The sequence below is a fragment of the Halyomorpha halys genome, unplaced genomic scaffold (assembly GCF_000696795.3).
Source record: "Halyomorpha halys isolate HHAL.00 unplaced genomic scaffold, Hhal_1.1 Scaffold51.1, whole genome shotgun sequence".
Classification (NCBI taxonomy): domain Eukaryota; kingdom Metazoa; phylum Arthropoda; class Insecta; order Hemiptera; family Pentatomidae; genus Halyomorpha; species Halyomorpha halys.
Window position 1 is genome coordinate 2,459,336 of NW_027108122.1, and position 23,259 is coordinate 2,482,594.

The 23,259-nt window shown below is 29.2% G+C and overlaps 1 protein-coding gene across 3 annotated transcripts in view; it reads right to left on the bottom strand.

Annotated features, from left to right (window-relative positions):
* LOC106690793 (myogenesis-regulating glycosidase) overlaps positions 1 to 23,259 on the bottom strand; it is a 79,583-nt gene that overhangs the window by 39,940 nt on the left and 16,384 nt on the right. For 2 of the 3 annotated variants that reach the window (XM_014436373.2, XM_067046527.1), the window contains exons 3-4: positions 11,898 to 12,007; positions 2,575 to 2,752 (exon numbers count right to left, since the gene is read on the bottom strand). In XM_014436373.2, the coding sequence (XP_014291859.1) occupies positions 2,575 to 2,752; positions 11,898 to 12,007 (288 nt within the window). Of the gene's footprint in view, positions 1 to 2,574; positions 2,753 to 11,897; positions 12,008 to 16,761; positions 16,889 to 23,259 lie in introns of those variants that run through there. The other variant, XM_014436380.3, reaches the window with a different exon arrangement.

Genomic DNA, 23,259 nt, shown 5'->3' on the forward strand with positions numbered 1-23,259 from the left:
TATTTTATTTTTTAAATTTTAGTATGTATGAAATCATTCATCACTATTACCTATTGCCCACACTGTGTGGCAGATTATAATATCTATCAATAAATAAATCTATCAAATAAAAAAAAAAAAATTAGCAAAACAGTAACATTTATTCAAATGACTGCCTACAATTGCTGAGGAACGCAAGAAAATTGGCAATTTTACAGGTTGTTCCACTATGATAAGAATTTGGAAGTTCAACAATTGGGTCCTCTATTTGCATAAAACTTCCTTCCATTCAGTTTTTTGTATTTTTTGAAAATGGAAACAATTTAATCCTTTTTTTTATTTCTTTTTTTTTAGGTACTGCAACTCAAGCGACTGCAACGGGCCTCACGCTTAAAAGGAGTCTCGCTCTAAAAATAAACTCGATTAAAAGTGAGTTAAAAAGTTTTAATTCTTTCTTATAATTTCAAAAGAATTAAAAGTACAAAGCAGAACTACTATAGTCCATAAATTACCATGATTAAGTCGATAGTTTGTAGGGAGGAGATAAACCTACAAGATTGTATTCGTTGGATACTCGTAGGACGTAACATAGCCTAGGATTTTTATTTTTTCAGTTTGTACCAGCTGAGGTTGGCTCTGTATTTATCATAATTTGTTTGTTTCTTAAAATATTTATATTTTCCTCTTCAATTAACTCTAAAATAGTTTTTTTTTTTTTTTTATTATTTATTTATTGTAATTTACAACTGTACAAAATAATACAACAGGTAAATATGTAGTATGTTTCATATACACTTGAAAATCTTGGGAAGGAACCACCCATTGGTGGTACTTCAAACATTAATTTAAACTAGAAGGTCCCGTGGCCATCTTCTTTTCAGACGCCTCGGAGGATTATCAGGGATTGTTAAGGATGAAAGATTAAGAATTAATGGGTTAGGATGGTTAAGGAGTTTGGAATAAAAAGACGCATATCTGTTTTGGGTCAAATCTGCAACGAATGGGATGTTAAGGTCTTTATGAATGAGTTTATTTGTGACGTAATAAGGAGCATCAACGATTTTACGTAGGATTTTGGATTGTAACGATTGGATGCGGGAAGAATTTGATGGTTTGGTGGAGCCCCAGAGCTCAATTCCATATGTCCAAATTGGTCTGATTATTGAAGCGTATACTAATTTTTTGTAATGAATGGGAAGTTTAGAGCGTTTGTCAAGTAAGTGTTGTAGCAATCGGAATCTACGAGCAGTTTCTTGTTGTTTCAGTCTTGTGTGTGGATTCCAAGTAAGTCTCTTGTCAAGATGGAGTCCTAAGTATCGAATGTGCTCAACAGGTGTTAGTGGTGTATCTAGAAAGGATACAGTAGGACAGGAGGGCAGAGGTTTACGACGGAGAGTAAAGGTGATCTCTAAAATAGTAAAAATCAATTTATTTGTATCAATATACAACATATTGTTGAGATTTTTTATAATCCAGTTTTTTTATTGAGTGATTTATATCTATAAAATATCATGAAAAAAGACAAAAGAACAATCAGGAACAATAAATTAATGACGTCAATGAAAAGCATAGCATTGGTCTAGACTATGCACCGATTGTACTGTGATAAGAGAATCGTTTTACTCACTTTATAAAAACCAAATAGTGATCGCAAATTTCCTCTTGAATCACAAATTATTGGAGAAGATTCAATAGAAGTTGACTTACAGAGAAGTATGAATTTTTTAATTATAATGATAACGAGTGTGTGATATTAAATTTTAGAGTTAACACGACGGTGTTATTGTTTAAATTATGTTCATAGGATTGCTACATATTCCATTAATAAGGTGAATTTTAATAAGGTCCCGGCCAAAAACGAAAAATTCAATACATTTGGACCCCTTTATAGCGGGTCCCTCTCCTTCGGACACAGACAACGTTTTTATTAATTATCAGCACTTTTAGCTTCTTTCTAAGACGGAAAAAAGTAAACAAAAATATGTACGTACAAAGTTACGGTTCCTGAACTAAATTTGTGGATCATTTATTTTGGTAAAATGTGTTAAGCAAATACCATTTTTTGTCTAATATATTAGAACATGAAAGATAAGTTATATTAAATAAAAAGTATGCATTACAAATTTTATTTAAGTATATATGGTACAAATACTATACATATCGTCGCTTAAGCTGTGGTACATAAATAGTAAGTCTGAAAACATATTTATACCAGTAAAAAAAAAAAAAATCAAAACATTCACAAAAAATTACACTCGTAGTCGACAAAATGATGTTTGAGGTGAGATAGCACGATAATATGTTGGTTACTTTTTAATAGTATAAATATGGTTTTATTGATTTTGTCGGACTAGTATGATCTATAAATACAGTACATGACTTTGTCCATTACATGGAGGTGATCGTTAAAGAGGGATGAACATGAAACAATGAAGTACACGTCGTAATTGACCACTACAGCTTTCGCGGCGACGTTTACATTATTGTTTTTTATTTATCCCTCCTTAACGATCATCTCTATATAATGGACAGATTCATGTACTGTATTTATATATCATAATATAATTATAGATATGTTGATAATAGTGTACTTACCATGAGCTTCTCCTTAAGAAGACTAGATATCGAGTTGACGGAAGTGATGGAGTTTCCAGGAGAAGGGTCCGTGAGTTCGGTGGTATCGCTCCTGTTGTCCTGGTCCACTTCGATCTTGGACATCATGTGGGAGGAGGGCATGACGGACTTCTTCCGCACCCTGTTCGGCAGAGGCATCCTGAAATGGAGATGAAGACGTGAGATCAATCCGACACAACGTACTCGCGCTCTTGCAATCCCTCGCGAACCCGCTTGACTGGTGAGATTACCTTCCAAAATAATTGCACCTTCATCGAACCCCCACCAGTCCAAAAATTGCTTACCCCGACCTAAGGACCTTAGGCAATCGCGAAACAGTGTTATTACAGAAAATTGGAATGGGATCACAGTAGACTTTGGTTTTTACACTTATCAAGAATCCATGAAATGCTTCTGAGACGTGAGTGTAATAGAGCAGAGATGCTCAGATCGGGTGTTTAAATATTGTATTAATAAGTAAGGGCGTGATTAATATTTTAATTTTATTATAATTCTATCTTTTACTTTTACTCATTTTATTTTATTTTTATTTATTTATGTACATATTTTGATTATTTTTTTTTACTCATGATTTTGGTATGAAAGTTCTATATAGTTATGATGCTATATTGAATATGATGTAAATAATCGCCAATTGCAATATTTATCAATACATCATTTAAAGAAATCTAGAATAGGCTGAGTTTTTCAAACTAACACCGTTAATAATGAATAAATTATTAAAAAATCAAACTTTTTTTGTAATCAATTTTTTTTCAAACAAATGTTTAATCATATGTATCTATATTTGATATCTTTCAAAAAATTAAAATGTGACTTTAAATGGCATTATATACAATTAAAACAATGTAGTTGATTTTTGGATGTATTAAAAAATATGTAAAGAAATACAAATATACAACACACAAATTAAAAAAAAACAACAACATAAAATCTAATTATAATAATAAAAGGTATAAAAAATTATCAAAAATAAAAAAAAAATATTTGTAAAAATAAAATAATTTTACCTATTTTTCAAAAATGTTAATAAACTTAATGTAAAAAAATACACACAATAATAAATAGCACATTGTAAGTATTTTTGAAGATGTGTGGACGGTCCGAAACTTCGTGGGGGATATATTATTGATGTAAAATTAATAAAAAATGATAGGTTCGAGCATACAGACTGCTAAATAGCCCAAAATGAAAACAAATATTTGGCCTAGTAAAAACATTCAATATAATAATGCTCCATAGTATGTATTTAATTTATAAAATATAAATACAAACAATAAGAAAAAATACTGGTACTGTGAATCGCAACATAATTAGTTGTTATATAATTTGTTAACAATAATATTTAAACTTTTTTTTAAACAATCGTTCTTGGAATGGAACCATGCTCTAACATGACTTATTTTTCAAAAAAATTATTAAATTGCTTTAAAAAAATCATGTCTCATGACCAGAATAATTATTTACTTTTATTTCTAGCGTTTGTGGGTCATTTGAAATCCGTGACCTAGTTCAATCACGCTCAAGGGTAAATCATAGCAACGCAGGCGATAGAATGGAGTCCACTTTATATTACGTTAGAACATCTTAGACGCTTTTAAGTTATTCCTATTTTCAACTCCCCAGACATGCCGAAATAAACATATTATAATTATTAATTTCATGGTTTCAATTAATAAATAATTAGATAGTTATCCGTTATATAATATATCTGAAAATCGTTTGATCTTAAGCTCACGTGCGTGGATAGGTAGCTTAGATTTGTATTATAAATACTCACTTAGACCTAATAAAAACTATTTATTGCCTTAGAAAATAAAGTGCGATAATCGTTAAGATAAGGTTATTCGAAATATTACTTAATACGCAAGTTTTAGCGTTTCTTGGATCAAGGAAAGACGTTAAAAAAAATACAATAGTAAAAATCGTTTCTGATCTATCAGCGACTGATTTATCTAACGCTATAACGAGAAGTTTGGTCGCATAAGCATAAAAACGTTCTCAGGTTAGCTGTGACATTTCTGTAAGCCGCAGTGTGAAAAGAACGTATGTGCCCAGTATCATATCCTATCCAATTCAACTAGATATATAGGTAGATAATAACTCATCTTTTAGGATTTAAGAATTTTTTTTTATAACATACGACTCATGTTTTGTTATGATATAACCAAGCTCTTTCCAGATCCTACTGTAATTTAATTGTATTTTAACGTGTTACTGTGATATTTTTATTTGTTACTTAATTATTATTTTTTTTATTTGATTATTTGTTTTATCGTTTTAGAAAACAAATCTAAGGGAGGAGTCATGTCTGAAATATACTTCACAATAAAAATAATTTTAGGCTGCTTAAGATGAAGCAAAACTAGCGAATGAAATTTAAGCCAGGCCAGGACAACACTAATCCCCAACTTCCCTCCAAATTTAGACCAAATCGGAGGAGCCGTTTTCGAAATATAGTTGTGCCGAAAAAAAATACGTTTAAGCATGTGTGAGCGAAATAAGAGGTTGGAATATGAATGAAAAAATCGATATTGTACTAACTACATACCGACCCGTACATATTCCATCAAAATCGGAGTCACTCTGACTGAAGGCAGACATAGAAATTAAATATAAAGCTTTCTTATATTAATAAGGTGTCACGGTTAACCTGTGATCTCCCTAATACCAAAACAGCATACTACAGAGGATCTGTAGGAACACTACACTTGAGAGACGTAACATGACACATACATCACGAACTACAACTAGAAACAGTACAACACATCACACGGAGATACATTAAATGTTTTACAGTCACCCCATCCCGCCTTCCTGTGAGGTAGCAGGGTAGGAACCCCCCCCCAAAAAAAAATCCTAGCAACATCACCCTATCCTAAGTCCTCTCTTCTCTTGTTCCCCCTCCTCTTACTCCCTTACTATTTTTTCGACTTCTATCTCTTAATAATACCATTATTTATTTATTGTCTTTCTTCTTTAATTATAATTTTTTTTCTATCATTTAATCATCACGCGGAGGCCCCTCACGTCCAAATATTTAAGCAGAGTTCTCACAGAATGGACACATGAAAACCTCAAATAAGTATTACACTGTATAATTTTCAAGTACCAACAGTAGAAAAAGGTTGTATTTAATTTGATTTATGTCACTCATAGGTAATGTAACTTAATAATTCGTTTTTAATTTTCTGTTTTAGAGGAATCGAAAAAAAAAATTTACTCTCCCTTTTTACTTCTATAATGTTCAGAATATCAGAATGAAATGCGTGGGACCTCTATTGAGTAACTTGAAGTTATTTTGAGTATCTTGCCGACTTTGGGAACAGTGACCTTAACTCTGGAATGTACGATCATCTTTTTGAGAAAAGCGTATTAACATTAAAACCAACATTGTTTTATGGTTTTTGACAATTTGCCCGCAAACGTTGTAGAAAATCGAACAAACGTATAGCACGTAATAGTTTGGGAATTCAATTTTCCATAATAATCTTTAATCATAATTTAACGGGCCGAGGAAATTAAACGCCTGATGAAACCTCAATAAAGAAAAGAGTTCATTTATAACGACTGATTCTTACGGGACATTGAATTCTGAAAACAATTTTGTTCTCTATCTTCATTCAATGTTCCATACCTTTTGAACGCAAATCGTAAAAAACCGTTAACAATTATTTACATTGTCAAATAATTTCAAAGTTCAAATTGTTAGGTGATTTGTGTCTTCAGGACCTGTCGGGTCCAAAAAAAAGTGTCCAATATGAATTCATCTTCAATATATCCAATTTGGAACCTTCAAATTGCATTCTGCTATGTATGATGGTCTTTAATATCAACTAGATTTTATGCTCATCGTTGGACTGAAAGCTTCCTCGAAAGTACGTTTAATTTTATTTATATGAAATAATTAATCATCTCTCATTGTCAGTAATAATAAAAATTCAATAAATATAAACTAAACTATGGAAGAATTTGATTAATAACTAAACGAGAAATATGCTATAAAAAAAATATAAATATCAAGGTCTTAATACTGTGGATAATGCTTTTTCTTGGGTATCACTCATAGTAAATGTTTAAAAGAGATTAAGAGTATCCCCATATAAAATTTATCACCTCCAATTTGTGCTTAACAGAGAAGCTTTAATAATGGTGTAAAAGCACTATTTGAATCGACATTAAGATATGGGATCGAATGTTATAGTGTCTAGTGCTGATAGTCATTTATCAGATCTTGCAAATTTACAAAATCGAACAATAACGCATCGTAATAATAAAGCAGAAAATCTTAAAGTTGTTGATACTTTACCACCTAAACTGATTTATTTTTATAGAATTGTGTTAAAATGGATAATAATTTACTAAGAAAAGAAATGATATATCTAAAAATGAGAAAAAAAAATTAAATTTATCGAACCACCCTATAACAATAAATTTGGTAAACGTACTTCTAACTATATGGTACCATATCTGTTCAATCGCTTACCAGAAGAACTAATAAATAAATCAACCACAAAGAAAATTTTAAAAAGAAATATTTAACTGGGGACTTTCTTACTTCTGTGATTCCCAATAATCGATTTTGATTCAGCAAAGGACCATATCTGCTTGTATTTTTTCTTAACTCCACATTATTATTCATTATATTACGATTAGAATTAGCTATGTATGTGCTTAGTAATAGATATTATTTATTTAGATATTATTGGATCCTTATTTTTATCATATTCTGTATCATCTTGTTTTATTTTCATTATTATATCAATTCACTAATTGTAAATTTGCAGCTTTATTATTCTCTTCAAAGTCCTTTAAATTATGTTTATTATTATATTTTTTATTTAATAATTTTTTTTTTTTTCATTTTACTAGTTGTTAATTAAATTATAAGTTGTATCACTTAAGATCAATTCATATTGTACTTATCTTGCTTAAAAATTGTATGGTCTCTACAACGACCTAATAGTCAAAATTGTAATAATTACATTTCACGTATTTTATGTGTTATTTTTGCACCGACCGATAGATGTTGTCATTTGGTCGGACCATATTGGATGTAATTTTTTAAATTAATAAAATAAACAAATAAATTTCTCCAGGTTGAAAACAAATTTCCGGACGTATAACATATCGTTGGAAAGCTTAAGGTTTTAGAAAAACCGATATTTAAGAGAGCGATGAAAATTATAATTTCCACCTTCCATGTAAATTTTTATTCAGATATTTCTAATTGAAATGCCATAGCCTCATTGCTTCAAACCAGACAAAAATGGTTTCACTTAACCACCAAAAGAATCTCAGAATGATAATGGTCAATAAAGTTAACCTTGAATAGACCAAGGATTTTCTTTGTAACTGGTTGACGACTGTAGGCACAAATATAATTTTTCTGTTTGCCTCTTTATCTTAATTGGATTTATTAACACAACTTGTTAAATCCCCAGCAACTGAAACGTAGCAATTGTTTTTAATGTGAAATTATGAGATAAGTGGAGGATCAGAACACAGGCATACCTAATTAATGTTTATACAATTATACTGGTTGATAAGAAGAAAACCTGCCTAAAGGATCCTAACTATTACAGAAGAAGTATCGATTTTTTAGAATTTATGTTAACACATGAAATAAGCGATTAAACGGGCAAATTTTAATATTTTACTTTTACAAAAGTATCGCAGAAATATTAAAATATAACAAAAAATTTATATTCCACTTGTAACTAAGAAAAATTTTTTATGAAATAGTCATCCTGTTTACAGAAATGTTCATATATAGATTAAGTGAAAAAAAAAAACTAATTATTTAACAACGATAATGACATAAAAACATTGACCAGATTGTCGAAAAAGAAAAACGCATTGCGCATGTCAGTTGTAACAGTGAAAATCGTCTTTAAAGAGACCTTTTATTATTTTTTCTCAAAATATTTAGCTTCCCAATGGTATGTAATACGTCTATATTATTTTTTTTTTTTATTGGTATTTACAAATGTCATAATGCTATGATACAGGCATGTAGAAAACTACCTATTAGTAGTACCCTAAAAACATTTTACAATATAAGGTCTCGAGGCCATCTTCTTTTCAGGCGCCTCAGAGGATTGTCAGGAATGAAAGAGGAAGCAAGGTTAGAACCTAGAGGGTTTGAGTGGTTAGGGAGTTTATAATGGAAGAATTGATATCTGATTCGGGCTCGATCGGTTAGGAACATTAAGATATTTATGGATGATTTTATTTGTGACAAAATAAGGGACATTAGGATTTTACGAACGATTTTGGATTGTAAGGATTGGATACGAGAGGAATCCGAAGGTTTAGTGGAACCCCAAAGCTCAACGCCGTAGGTCCAGATAGGTCTTATTATTATCATGTAGATCAGTCATTTGTAATTAATTGGAAGTTTAGACCGTTTGTCTAGTAAGTGCTGTAATAGTCGAAATCGACGTGCAGTTTCCTGTCTCTTCAGTCTTGTGAGAGGATTCCAAGTTAGTCGTTTGTCTAGCTGTAGTCCAAGGTAGCTGATCTGTAATACAGGGGTAAGAGCAACATTATTAAAGTATACGGCAGTCGGCAGGTTTTTTGATTTGATGGGATTTATTTTTATCCTCCAATTTCGGCACCGGTTGTGACATGGTAAGGGAGAGTTTGGGATGCAATCAAAGGTTTATTATGAACTGCGAGCACACATGTGTCATCGGTATGCATGGTGAGGATAGTGTTAAGATTTGTTGGGATGTTAGCTGCATAGACTGTGTAGAGGATGGGACAAAGAAGATTACCTTGAGGAACACCAGCAGACTGAGAACAGAGGGATGAATAGGAGGTACGACTATATTATAAAATATAAAATATTTGTACTCATATTTCCTCTGGTTAATTTATCCACTTCTCATAACTGATAAACATGAGAGATTGTTAATTATTTTAAATAAATAAAATGAAAGGTACTTTAAAGGAAGATCTTTCAAAAATACACCATTTAGGCCCGGTCAAACTGTTTAAACGAGAATAATACCTATTTTATAATAAATTACACTTAATAGTACATTGATTAACCGAGTTTAATCAATACCATTACACCTCATTATGAATACCATTAGAGTTTTTTAATCCAAAAAGAAGGGTAAAATCGATTATATAAAGTTTCATTCCATAAGATCGATTTTAACGGAAAAATTATTATGACATCCAAGCCATTTATTTACCTCCTGTCACTATGTAATTTTATCTTCGTACGAATTTTCATTTTCCAGCTAAGCTGTTCAAATACACATACATAGACGCGCTGACCATTTTGTTAAACTTATTTATTTGGACTGGGGTGACTTCAACGAAAATTCGGATTCGAAATTTATCACCATCACAATAATTCCCCATACTATATATTCCATATATAGGTAAGTGAGAGTAAAAATAACTTATTTCACAGATTATAAGATATGGGCTAAGTAGACCAAAATTAATACATACGACTCCTCACTCGTAGGTACAGCGGTATAATCCATAGAACCAGGAAGAATTTCGATTAAAAAAAAATTATATAAGAAACCGATAAAACCGTTAGTATCAATTGAATTATACGATAAAAGGAAATTAATGTTATAACATATATATGAGCTAAGACAAGCAAACACCAGTATACGAACTGTAAAAGACAAATGAACAGAGCAAAATGAATCTTTTTATGCAAAGGCATGCATCTGCCAAAATAGCAGGAACTTCGTATTAAGAATTTCGTTTGTTCAGTTTAGAAATGGTAAATGACAAAAGACTGTAACAAGAGTCTTATCTTTTCAAAGAAATTTAATAATACATAAAAAGTAAAACTAAAAAACATAAGACTGATCATTCACTCTCATTAAAACTGAGATGCAAAGAAAGAACAGAATACGATGGTATGTATTCTTGAAAAAAATAAACACTACATAATTTTAAAAAATAAAATTATAATAAATATGCATTTATTAATGTCCAGAAAATTTAAGCGTGTAAATGTGTTTATTATTTACTGTAATCGTGGTTTTGTTCCAAAAAAAAAAAAATCTTGCGTTTTATTACCTGGAATAATATGATATCATTGTCTTTTAAAAATATGAATAAATAAGAAACCGAAGGCCGAAATGCGGCAAAATATAAAATTTTGACTCACTTTTCATGTAGTGCTCAATATCTTTAAAGTTTTCCACCGCAGGATAAAAACTAACAAGACCTTTTTTAAACTCGTATAAATTTGCTCAAATATGAACCCTGTTAAAACTCTTTAAATTCATCAGTACCTGAGATACGGTTTTCAGAAACCAACATTTTTGTTTTCAAATAGGGAAAAATCAAATTTTGTGATTTCTTTTGACAAATATCATGCCATCCATGCGAAGATTATAGAATATTTTATACTAAATTTACTTTAAATAGTAGTATTAATAATAGCATTAGTAGTTAATAGTAATAAATATAAATATTTATAATAATTTATAGTACATTAACTTTACATAGTAATAGGAATATTAGTAGTATTTAATAGTAATAATATCAGTAAGTATAAAGTATTTATAATACTTCATGGTGCCGTTATTTTATATAGTAATAATAATAATATTAGTAGTAGTTAATAGTAATAACAGCAGTAAGTATAAAGTATTTATAATACTTCATGGTGCCGTTATTTTATATAGTAATAATAATAATATTAGCAGTAGTTAATAGTAATAATAGCAGTAAGTATAAAGTATTTATAATAATTTGTAGTACATTTATCTAGCTTTACTTTGACAGATAATAGATATCTGTACGTCTCATAGTTCTTTTTGGATTCAACGTTTATTTTATATTATTCTAATATTTCCATTGATTTGCTACAAACAAATAATTTTCTGATTGTTATTATAACCTGTGGCAGATATGGCACGTTAGTAGAGAGTAACGTTTTTGAGGAATGTTTATTAGATAAATATCACAATTGATGAAGTCATATAGAAATGTAAGATGCTATAATTAGATAAATTTTATGAGTAATTCATATACCCCTAATGAAGTGATTAACTTGACGTATGAGAAAGATAAAGCGAATTAACGGCGTGATAATGAGTAATTTGCAAATAAAAGTGATAGGGGGTGGATATAACAAATAACATTACAAGGTTACTCAAACATGTAGTCCGTATTCAAAGTTCTGAAATTCTCCGCAGAAAATTTTAATTTTTGACTCTTAATAAATATTAATTTATTTAGATAATTGTTATTCAGTTCAAGAATACACAATAAATAGATTAAGTATAGTAACTTACTTAGCCGATTCTGATTCAGGAGCACTGCTTTCGCCCTCAGAGATGCCCCCGTCGCTGAATGTATCACTTGTTTCATATCCGTCTGCATGTCGGGCTGTTTCAGGTGTCAACTGTAAACAAAGTTTGGTTGATATCATTATACTTTGAATTTGCAACATAATAGCAGTAGCTCTTACTGCAGGCAAACAAGTTAAGAGAGAACCTGGGAGGGGTGGGGGGTCTTGAACTCGATCTGTGATCGGTAAATTAATACTAATAAATTTAGTGATTAGAATTTTATTTTCTTGTTACATTAGTTCAAAATTTTACTCGTTTTATTATCTCCTTACTATTTTATGTACATTTTATTTATCTTTCGGTTTCTTTATATGTACATGTAAAGATTTTATTATTATTATTTATAATTTGAGAGATAGTTGACCGTGGATGATAAATGAGGAGAAGATGGTTGGGGGTGCGGTCAATGAAACACAAATAAGTATGACTAACTTATTTTAATGTGCCGACGTTTCGGCTAGAGTTTCTAGCCTTCTTCAGGGCTAAAAACAAAACAAGATAACAACCACAGTAAGTATAGAAAAACAAAAAAGAAAAAAAAAAAAAAAGAAGAAAGAAAATTGTTTATACTTTCTTTTTTCTTTTTTGTTTTTCTATACTTACTGTGGTTGTTATCTTGTTTTGTTTTTAGCCCTGAAGAAGGCTAGAAACTCTAGCCGAAACGTCGGCACATTAAAATAAGTTAGTCATACTTATTTGTGTTTCATTGACCGCACCCCCAACCATCTTCTCCTCAATTATTATTTATTTATCTTATTTGATTTTTATTATTATTAATTTTTTTTTATATTCTTGGTATGAACGTGATCATTAATCACTGTTACTCATTGCCCAAGCTGTGGCAGATTGTAATACTTATCAATAAATTAATATTATTAAAAAAATATAAAAATTAAGATACAAAAATACGATAACATCATGAAAGTTTGAGTAATTAATTAATGATGGCACGAGTAACTGATGTTCCAAAAAAAATAAAAATAAAAACCAATACGTATTTTTTTTTAAATCAAAAAAGTATCAGTAAATTTTTTTAATTCTCTTATAATGTTTGTCACCATTCAAATATTAAATAAATGATTACTTTAACTAATTTGTAGTTTAATTCTGTTGATAACCTAAAGCTGTAGTTGTAAACAAATACAAATACTTCCAAAAAGAAAAAAACGTAAATAATGTGATTAATAAAAAAAAGGAAAGAAATGATAATACTCTAATGTGAGACCAAAGATATTTGAAATGCGATAAGCATCAGTTACTATTTACGCAATGCATTTATCTGAGTACTATGGCTTAAATGAATTTCATTTAGTTTAAAAGAATTTGTCATTTAATTAAAATTTCAGATAAAAAAATCTGAAAATAGTCAAGCTATAAACACCAATTAATAGTTTTTTACTACAGTCCATAAACCATAATCATTTAAGGGTGCAAACATAGAAAGTTTGACAGGAATCAATAAATATTAAAGAAAGAATCTTTTTCTAAATTTCTAAGGATCAACTAAATATAATACAAAAATATTCCAATAATTTAAATAAAAAAATAAAATAGAAATAATTATAGTCATAAAGGGGTGGAAATCGGTCAACAGGAATTTCCAATTAAATAATTATTAGTATCATATCGTCTATAGTAATATTTGTAATAAGACACTTTCGGAAGAAATAAAATCTGATTGGCAAGCGGAGTAAAATAACTTATTTATTACAGCCAAATTTATAATTATCGTAAACATACATATTTTTAAAAATATAAAATTGTATTATAATGACGTACAAAATAATTTTATTAAATGTATATATTTCAAATTTTTGTAGCAATTGGGCTTATTTTATTGGCTATTTTCATCTTTACTCGCCACAATATTGAAATGTAATTTCAAACATACAACTCATGGAAATATTTGTGATAATTTATTTTATTTATATATTTAAAATTGAGCTTATTCTCAGCTGTTCATTTATATCATCTTACTGCTAGATTTGAGAATGAATACAAATTGAACTACAATTGGAAGTTTAATTTCATTGGTTGTATTTATTTAAAATTAAACATTTACCTCTATTTCGTTATTATGATTTGGCAATTAAAATCAAACCAATTTATACGATAAGGAACATAACAGATTTTTTAAATTATATTTTATAAGATTAATGTTCCATTTTACTACAATGCCCAAGGCTCTATCTATATCTAATATTAATATAGGAGAACACTGTTGCCAGGGTACATGTTGCAAAATGAAAATTCTTTGAAAAGTATGGATAATAATTAAAAATATTTGTTGGTTTATTATTGGATATGTGGTGTCAATTGTCATTACTGTTTTATTCAATTTTTAGTAGATTAAAATACATTTCAATATACCATATGTTTGATAGTTCCAATTGGTATATCTACAATACAACCAATCCCTCAATTTTCCTACAGAAGAATATACGACGCAAATTATCCTTGATTAGGTAATAAAAAAAGATTTGATCTTTACAAAAAAAAAATATGTTGGCGTACTTTACTTGAAGCCTCATAAGGATTTTATAATATTTTGTGAATATAAAATCATTTAATGGTATCAATAATATTTTTTCTTATTTTTCAGAAAGGGACTAATCGATTGGTATATAATAACCGTAAAAAAGTAATATTTCTGAGCTATGCACCACAATACGTTTAACTTGTTTTAACACGTTTAAACGTTTTAACGTTTAACGTTCGTTACTTTTTGTTACCGAAGTAAACAGGGATTTCAGTAGCTTTAAACCTTATCTCGTAAATCGGTCCGGTAATTCAAAAGTTTATTGTGGACAAAGATTCGAATCACTCTCTTTTATGTATATATTTTAGTCTCCATAAAAAAAACTATGTGATTACCTCACATTTTTCTTTTTTAACCATGTCAATTTAGTTCAGAAATTGTTTTGCTTAGTCCCACCTTAATCGTGATGAGCGCCGCAAGGCCTAATTCAGCTATTGTCAACAGTCAAAGAAACTGATTAACATGTTTACATATTTTATTTGAAAATTCAAGCTATGGCTCCATAAAAAACCAATACAGAACAAAATTATGATTTAAACACCCGTCTTACCAATTGTAAAAAACTAAAGTCGTGCAAAGAGTAAGTATAAAGAATCAAATCTTCATTAACATCAACAGCAAGTATTTTTGAAAATCAACAAGTTTATAAAAGATAAGAAAGGGCAATAAACATAAATTATTTGAAAAGATACATTCATCTATCAAATATTCATATCATTATCGGTAAATAACACCAATTTGAAAATATTATTTAATTCTGTTTTTATTTCTAATTCACTATTTAGTTTGTTTTAACTTCTTTTTTTAAATATAATTTGCTTCCTTATTTTTTGTTATTATTTTAGTAGATTAAATAATTAAAATGGAAGTAGGTATTTCTTTTTCACACTTATGGACAAATTCCCTTTAAAAATTAAGAGTTGATTGATGTTTTTGTAACATATATATTGTACCTTTTTTAGATATTTCTTTTTTCAAAATGAGAATATAAAAACGTTTTTTAAGGATAAGAGGTTATGAGTGCCGGTCAGAAATTGTAAAAAAAAATTATTATAACCCATGTAATATACTATATTTATTATAAACTTTTATGCTTCGACCCACGTATCAGGTTTTGCGTGGATTGGCGTGGATCAGACGAAAAGATAAATGCTTCCCCTCCCTTAAGTATTTTTGAATACCTTTTTGACCCCGATCATTCTATTTTGCTAAATATTTTGAACATATTATTCTTAAATTATAGTTCAACTAATAATCATCCAAAAAAGTTTATTATTGGATCAATTCATTTTATCGTAATTTATACAACTGAGGTAGTATTTAAATAACTTAAAATGAAGTGAAACTTGAAATTTTTATTCAGGAAAATTAATGCTTCGAATATTCCTAGTTTTTAAACAGTTCCTGAAGTAATTATGAAGATGGTAAAATTTGAATTATTATAATATAAGATACTTTCTTCATAGCCATTTTAAAAATATCATCGATGATGTGTAAAATGGTTGAATTCAAAAATAGATATATTTTTATCCAAAATGTTGGATTTTCGTCGTTCTACTAGGATAGTTTTCCAAGCAATTTTAATTAATTGCTTTAATGAAGTGAAACACAATAAGGGTATTTAGCAGTTATCAAAAATATAGATATAATCTAGTATTTTTATTAAAAAAAAATCTATAAGAGGTAAGGTACAAATATGATCCTTTGAAAAATGATTTGCAACTTTTACATAATTTAAGTATCTATAAGAAATATTCGTTATATACATGGTAATGTGTACGCTAATAAATACCTTCATATTTAAACTATTTACCAATTTTTTTTGTTATCAACAGAAAAAAAAATTAAAAAAGACCAAAGAATGTTTATATAATTCATTTTTGTGAACAGCACTTCAGGTTTCTCATCACAACCCAAATTCTGTAATTCAGTGTACTATTTACTAGTTTTGTATTTTATATGCATTTTTCTCTACCAGATGTTAATTATGAACGGTAACAAATAAATTAATTTGATGAAATAATGCGAATTTAAGTTTTATGTATTCGAAGTTATGCTACCCTTATTTTCATTAACTTTTCGCACTGGGATTATTGAAGGAGTCATGCGGTATAATTAACTAATTTAATCATATAGATTATTATATTTGGCAGAGATACGAAAAAATACTATGCCAATTAAGCGTTTTAAGAATTAACAAATCAATTTTTCACGATTAAGATTAAATATAATTCCGATGGCAATTACAATCACAAGTGAATGACTTACAAGTGATGACATCCCTTCGCCTGGATCGTTCATCATGCTGTTCGTAATGTTCGAAATAACATCAACAAACACTAACACAACCGTAGTACATTCTTGAAGAAGAATATTCAACTACTGAAGTGTTCTTATCAGTGAAACAATACTGCATTGGAGGGGAAAACCATTATCAAAAGATATAGGAAAACGGAATATTGTTAAGCTGCGATAGCGATCCGAATTGCAGTAGGTCAACTTTTATCTCCGATAAAATATCTTTTGTTTCTACATTTCTGTCTGTTGTGCAGCTTAGTCTAACATGGGTAGTTGGAGAGAATCATTAGAAAAGTAATCAATGTTTGGTAGGAAGTTCATTGAGACGATTCCCATCATAATTACGAGGACGTAATTAATTAGAAGACCTCTTCGATGACGTCAGCTAAATAAGTATCAACGGTAACAAGGTCGTTTGTTATTTGATAATAGCTGACACAATTAATAATAAACTGTCATTTTAATTAATAAATATTATAAGTCGATAAATATTAACCACCTCTAAGTTGTATTTATTTATTTTTTTTTTTTTAGTGTAGAGTCAATTTTTTAGCCGTTATTCGAACGTTTAGTTTTTGAATGCAAAATTCGTTCTAAACCTTTGCCTGTTTTTTATTCACAGTTTTGGAACAGTATAATTCATCTTCGGGATCCCTCTTTCTCCCGATATTATGAGGAGTTGAAGTGGTACTATCCTTCCGACTTTCGTATGTATTCTCTTGTATCCTTGCTCCACCAACTTATCAAATCCTGCCGTCCGTCATACATTTATTATTTCCTTCGAATAAAATTCTCCATTAGATCTCGTTCTCTGTCTTCAGATTCATAAATAACGGCACACCGGATAGTAACTTCGGCACTCTCCTCCCTATAGAATTCCATCCCTACTTTCATACGTCCTCCTCATCTTCGCTATCCCTTCATTTCCTATCCACCCAGGTCAAAAATAATTGATAATTGATATCTCATCATTTTTTCTTTCTGATCGATCTCTCCCCGTTCAAAAGAGCTCAACATGCATTTTTTCATGGTATGTTGTTTTAAAATAAATTTATTTACAGAAATTTACAACTGTATGAAAAAATACAATAAGTAAATGTGATGAATGTTTCAGAACACTTGATACTCTTGGAGAGGAACCACACAACGGTGGTACTTCAATCATTGCTTTATATTAGAAGATCCTGTGGACATCTTCCTTTTAGAGGCATCTGAGGAATATCAGGGATTGTTAAGGACGAGAAATTAAGAACTAATGGGTTCGGGTGGTTAAGGATTTTGGACTGAAAGGAGATGTATCTATTTCGGGCCAAATCTGCAAAGAATGCGATGTTGAGGTCATTATGAATGAATGTCTTAGAAACGAAATAAGGAGCATCAAGGATTCTACGGAGGATTTTGGATTGTAAAGATTAAAATTAATTGAATCAATGATCGATAAAAAATAAATTTATCAACAGTATTTAAAAAAAAAAAAAATTAATATATACCAATTCGGATCTGAATGGTTATATTAAGCCCCATTATTAACCAATCAGAATAGTTCTAGATCAAAAAATGTTACAATAAGAATTGGGCATATTACAAGTAAAGAAGCGTACATTTAAATGTTTAAAATACCTCTAGTACTGTAAACACTCTTTTAAAAAATCTCTCCAACACTTGAAAGATAGTCTTTATCTCTTTATTGGAGGTAATTCAAGGTCAGCTGTTTCTTTTGTCCCCTTAAGAATAATAATCTTCTAAATGAGCTTTAATTGCATATTATTCATATTATCCGCATCTCATTACGTTATCTTTCTTTTATAATATTTCATACGTAAAAAAATCATTGCTGTGCCTTCGTCTGCATATTTCTTCATACAATGTATACTCAATTGCGTTTCCAAGATAGATTGTTTTCTGGACCTTGAATGAAATTGATAATTTTTATTGAGTAAAACAATGCTTAAATGCAAAATTAATCCCAGAAAAACAAATGAAGTGTAAATCGAAAAGTATTTTATCTTAACAAGTGCTAAATAAACAATAATTGAAGAAAAAAAAAAGATCCCCTTTTTTCATTCAACTACTAATACTCTGCCGGGTTCATAAACCTTCAAGGTCATATGAAGGAGCATCCAGATTATAGGTTTGATATTTCTTCCCACTTGATCACTCGATATTCCAAGATATTCCTCGGCACACTTTAAAGTTAATCGACCAATAAACTAGATCACTGTTCCAGGTTCATTGGATCCGTAAAGATTGATTTATTTCAAATCGTTCCCGAAGCGCACCTTCCCTACTGACTATCAAGTCTGTATATTAGAATTTTACGTGTTCGTTAATTTTACTTTTTTTTGCACATTCTGAGGATTTTCTTATCGAAACTGAATTTATTGAGATTTTAATTTTTTCTTTTTTTTTTTTTATTTAAAAGTTTGCGATTTATGAAACGAATAATGTCGAGAAACTAAAAATTAATATTTGATTAATTTTTATTAATATATTCTTGTTTGAGAGTGGTTTAGTTTATTTAAAAACAAATTTGATCCTTTTTTCTGAACTTTATTCTTTTCAAAACCTTCCAACGTTTCGACCCTCAGGTCATTTTCAAGGATATCTACAAACAGCTCCTTTAAATTATTTTTATAACAATTTCATTATTTCCTTCACTTACATGCTGATTTCTTTGGCCCTACCTTTACTTTGTTGTCATTTTCTCTTTTAAAATTCTTAAAAATGCCGGCTAATTGCCTTTGTCCCATCTCTAAACAAGTCAATCATTAAAATAACATCACAATAACATTATAAAATTTATTGTTTTTTTTTAAAAATAGATTCCTACTTACATAACTTATTCTATATGACTCTTTCTTAAATTTAAAACTTGTATTAACCACTTCTCTTCTTTCTTTCATTTACATTTACAAACTTTGAACAGAACCTACCTTCAACAGGTTAGGACTCTGTTATCACCTTATCATATGACATAATTTTTCTTAAAACATTAATTTATATTTTCAATATAATTTAATCGAAACGTTGGAAGGTTTTGAAAAGAATAAAGTTGAGAAAAAAGGATCAAATTTGTTTTTAAATTAATATTTGATTTTAATATTATTTTTTTTTCAAAATGTTAAGCCACTAATTATTCTTATCTCAGCCAGTAGTTCTAGTCTGGTCCAGTAATAGCCCGGTCCGTGGGAAATGGAGACAAATCGAAATCCTTCTCTTCAAGGAAATCACAAGTTGACGCTTACCGTAATAAATTTAATTTTTTTAACTTAAAAAAAATAATGATTGGAATATAATAATAAAAATAATAAAATCCAGATAGCCAAATTTGCGTTTGAAATTTAATTATATATAGCTAGCTATTTTTTTTTTAATTGATCATGAAAAAATGAAATTAAAATTTGAAATAATAAATAATTCCGTAAAATGTCGAATTTAATGTTTAGAATTTAATTTATTTTCTAAAATCATAAAATTGTGGCAGTTTTAAGTAGTTTAAAAATGAGTTTTCCATTCTTCAGAATAGGAACAAAAATCATTAAATACAGAAGCTTCCACTTTTCTCTTCAAATATGGACAATCAAGGATTTTAATAAAAGAATTTTAGTTGTTTGTGTATGTTTCTGTAAATGTAATAAGTATTTAACGAGTTTGGTTTAAAGTAAGTTAGATAGCTTTCCAAGTTTATACTAATATTATAAAATACATAAAGAAGTTGGTTTGTTGCTGGATTTATTGGATAACGTTGCTATACGCAATGTTATACATTCTGTTTTTTTACTGCACGAAAATCAGGTTTATACAACTAATTTTCAAATTTACTGATAATTGTCCAATGTTCCTCATTAATTTTCCTAACTCATAAAGTGTTCGGAAAATATGATTTATTCTGAATACAAATTAATCTATACTAATAAATCGATTTCGCGCACACATGAAACTCAAATTATATCTCTGATAAGCGTATTGGAACAAGACGGTCATATAATTATCTACAAGTGAACAAATCAGTAAGGAGTATCTCTGCCCTAAAGATATCGTAAATCAAAGACTAAAACGTGAATTGGTTCATTGTTATGTTACATAAATTAATTTTTATTGCCCAAAAAATTGCCTGTCATTTTATTTCTTCACATTACAGTAATTGGCTTCGATTACAGTAAACCCCAAATGAACCTATGTATATATATTACTAAGATATATATAGCGCTTTAGTTATATAGAATTATTATTTTTAGTTAAGTTCATTTCATACTTCTTATATACTTTTAGGAATTTATCACAACAGTGTAAGTGATAATAGTCTGTAATTAAAAGTTTTAAAACTGATTAAAAAAAAGGAAAAATTGACTAAATTTATTCACCTGGACAGAATAGCCTGCAAAAAATTTTTAATTGCTCAATGTGAGTTGTAAATTTATATTTAAGATTGTTCTTGAGAATGGCCGTTGGGCATTTACAGTAATAATAAAAAGCATTTGAGACTTAACTTGGACACTACTCTCTTCATCTTAATCTAAATTGTAATATCATCTATAAGTTGTATTTAATTAATAGATTTTTTAAGAGTCTGTATATTATTATTATATCATAAGTATTATGATTTATACCATAATAATAATAATTATATTATAGATTATTATCAATCTATCATTTTGGCTTTTCGAAATACCTTTCTATTTTTATTTATTTATTTTTTTTTAGCCGTGTTAGGTATTTCATCTGTATTATATAAATGAAATCATTAGTTGTATCTATAGAAATAATTTCAAAAATTCTATTGTTTAGTTTAGAAGCCGTTGCAGCCTCCAAGATGGTCGAGTTATTGAAAGTATTCCATTTCGTATTTCTTATTTTTAAATGTTATGATAGTGACTGATAGATCTTGTCTTAACTTATACATTGATAAAAAAAACAAAAAAAAAACAGTTGGTAAATTTCAGTAAGCAAATGACCATTGGATCAGTGGGGTACTTCCGCAATATTGTCACTTTGACAGACAAAGCGAATCAACTGTTTGATTTGAATATTGAAAAATGCAACTCAAAAATTTTTACTCTTCGACGCCCACCAGATCCACCGGATCTAATCCTCAAAGGTAAAAACGTGAAATGGAATCCTGCCAGTGAAACAGTAAGATACCTGGGAATTCACCTAGATCGCCGCCTTACCTGGAATATCAACCTCAAACTTATGCAAGGTTAGCAATGCTACATCCTATCCTAAACAGAAATTCTAAACTAAAACCAGAAACAACTGTTCTTATATTTAAAACAATCCTCAGGCCACTGCTGATGTACGGCTGTGAAGTCTGGGGAGCGGCATCCTTCACGAAAAGGAGAAAACTACAATCTTTTCAAAATAAAGTCCTAAGAACCGCAGTTAATGCTCCTTGGTTCATAAGAAATAGCCAATTACATCGCGAATTACAAGTGGAGCCAATAGAGGATTATATTGACGGTTCATGAAGTTCCACTCCCAGTTGCCGACAGTTAAAGGAGCAGTGACCAACAATCTGGGAAACCCAACCTCAACCCGAAGACTGAAGCCCAGACTGCTGCAGGAGATTCTTTTATAAATTTTTAATAAATATAAAATTAATTCATAGTCACACTACCTTTATTTACATATTATTATTATTCATTTTATTTATTCATTATTTTTTTTTTTTCTCTCTTCCCTTTTTCAAATTAACTTGTTTCTTTTTACTATTAGAAGACAATTGTTTGTTTTATTTAAATGTACCAATATCATTATTTTTTGTTATTAATTTTACTTTCCTCTTTTATTAAGAAGCATTATTGTTATATATTTATTTTCTTTTTTTTTTATTTTAATAAGAACATTGTATATAGTTAGGGGTGTCATTTGCATGACTATATCCCCTCATAATGAACTGTTAAAAAATATATATATAAGTTATATCAATCATGTAAGGCCCATCAGGCCGATCTGGTATAAAAATTTAAAAAACTGTTTGATTGGAGTAATCATATAAATAACTGCTAACAATTTTCTCGCATTAAACTCCTCAACACGGACAAATTATACGGTTTGAGACATTTTACAGTATGAGGCTGACGACAAAATGGTGGAGAGTGACAATGCAGACGTAATGGTGATCTGATCAGAGCCGAACCGAAGGAAGGCACGGTCTTAAACGAGCGGATGGGCCTTAACTAAGGGAACATCATCTTATTATTTGACGGCAACCTCATTTCTAGCCCGTCGTCACTTTCAAGTACCACACTGCTCTCTAGTATTTTATTATATTTTTCTACAATGCTAGGGTCATAATGAAAGTAATTAAAATAAGCTAAACTAAATCTCCAGAAGAAATTTAAAAAAAAAATACAATACAATCCCTCAACTAAAAAAAAAAAAAAAAAAAAAAATCGTTTTTAGTGATCAAAGTGAAATATTTTATTTTATAATTAAAAAAATATTAAAATTAAATTAAAAAAACAC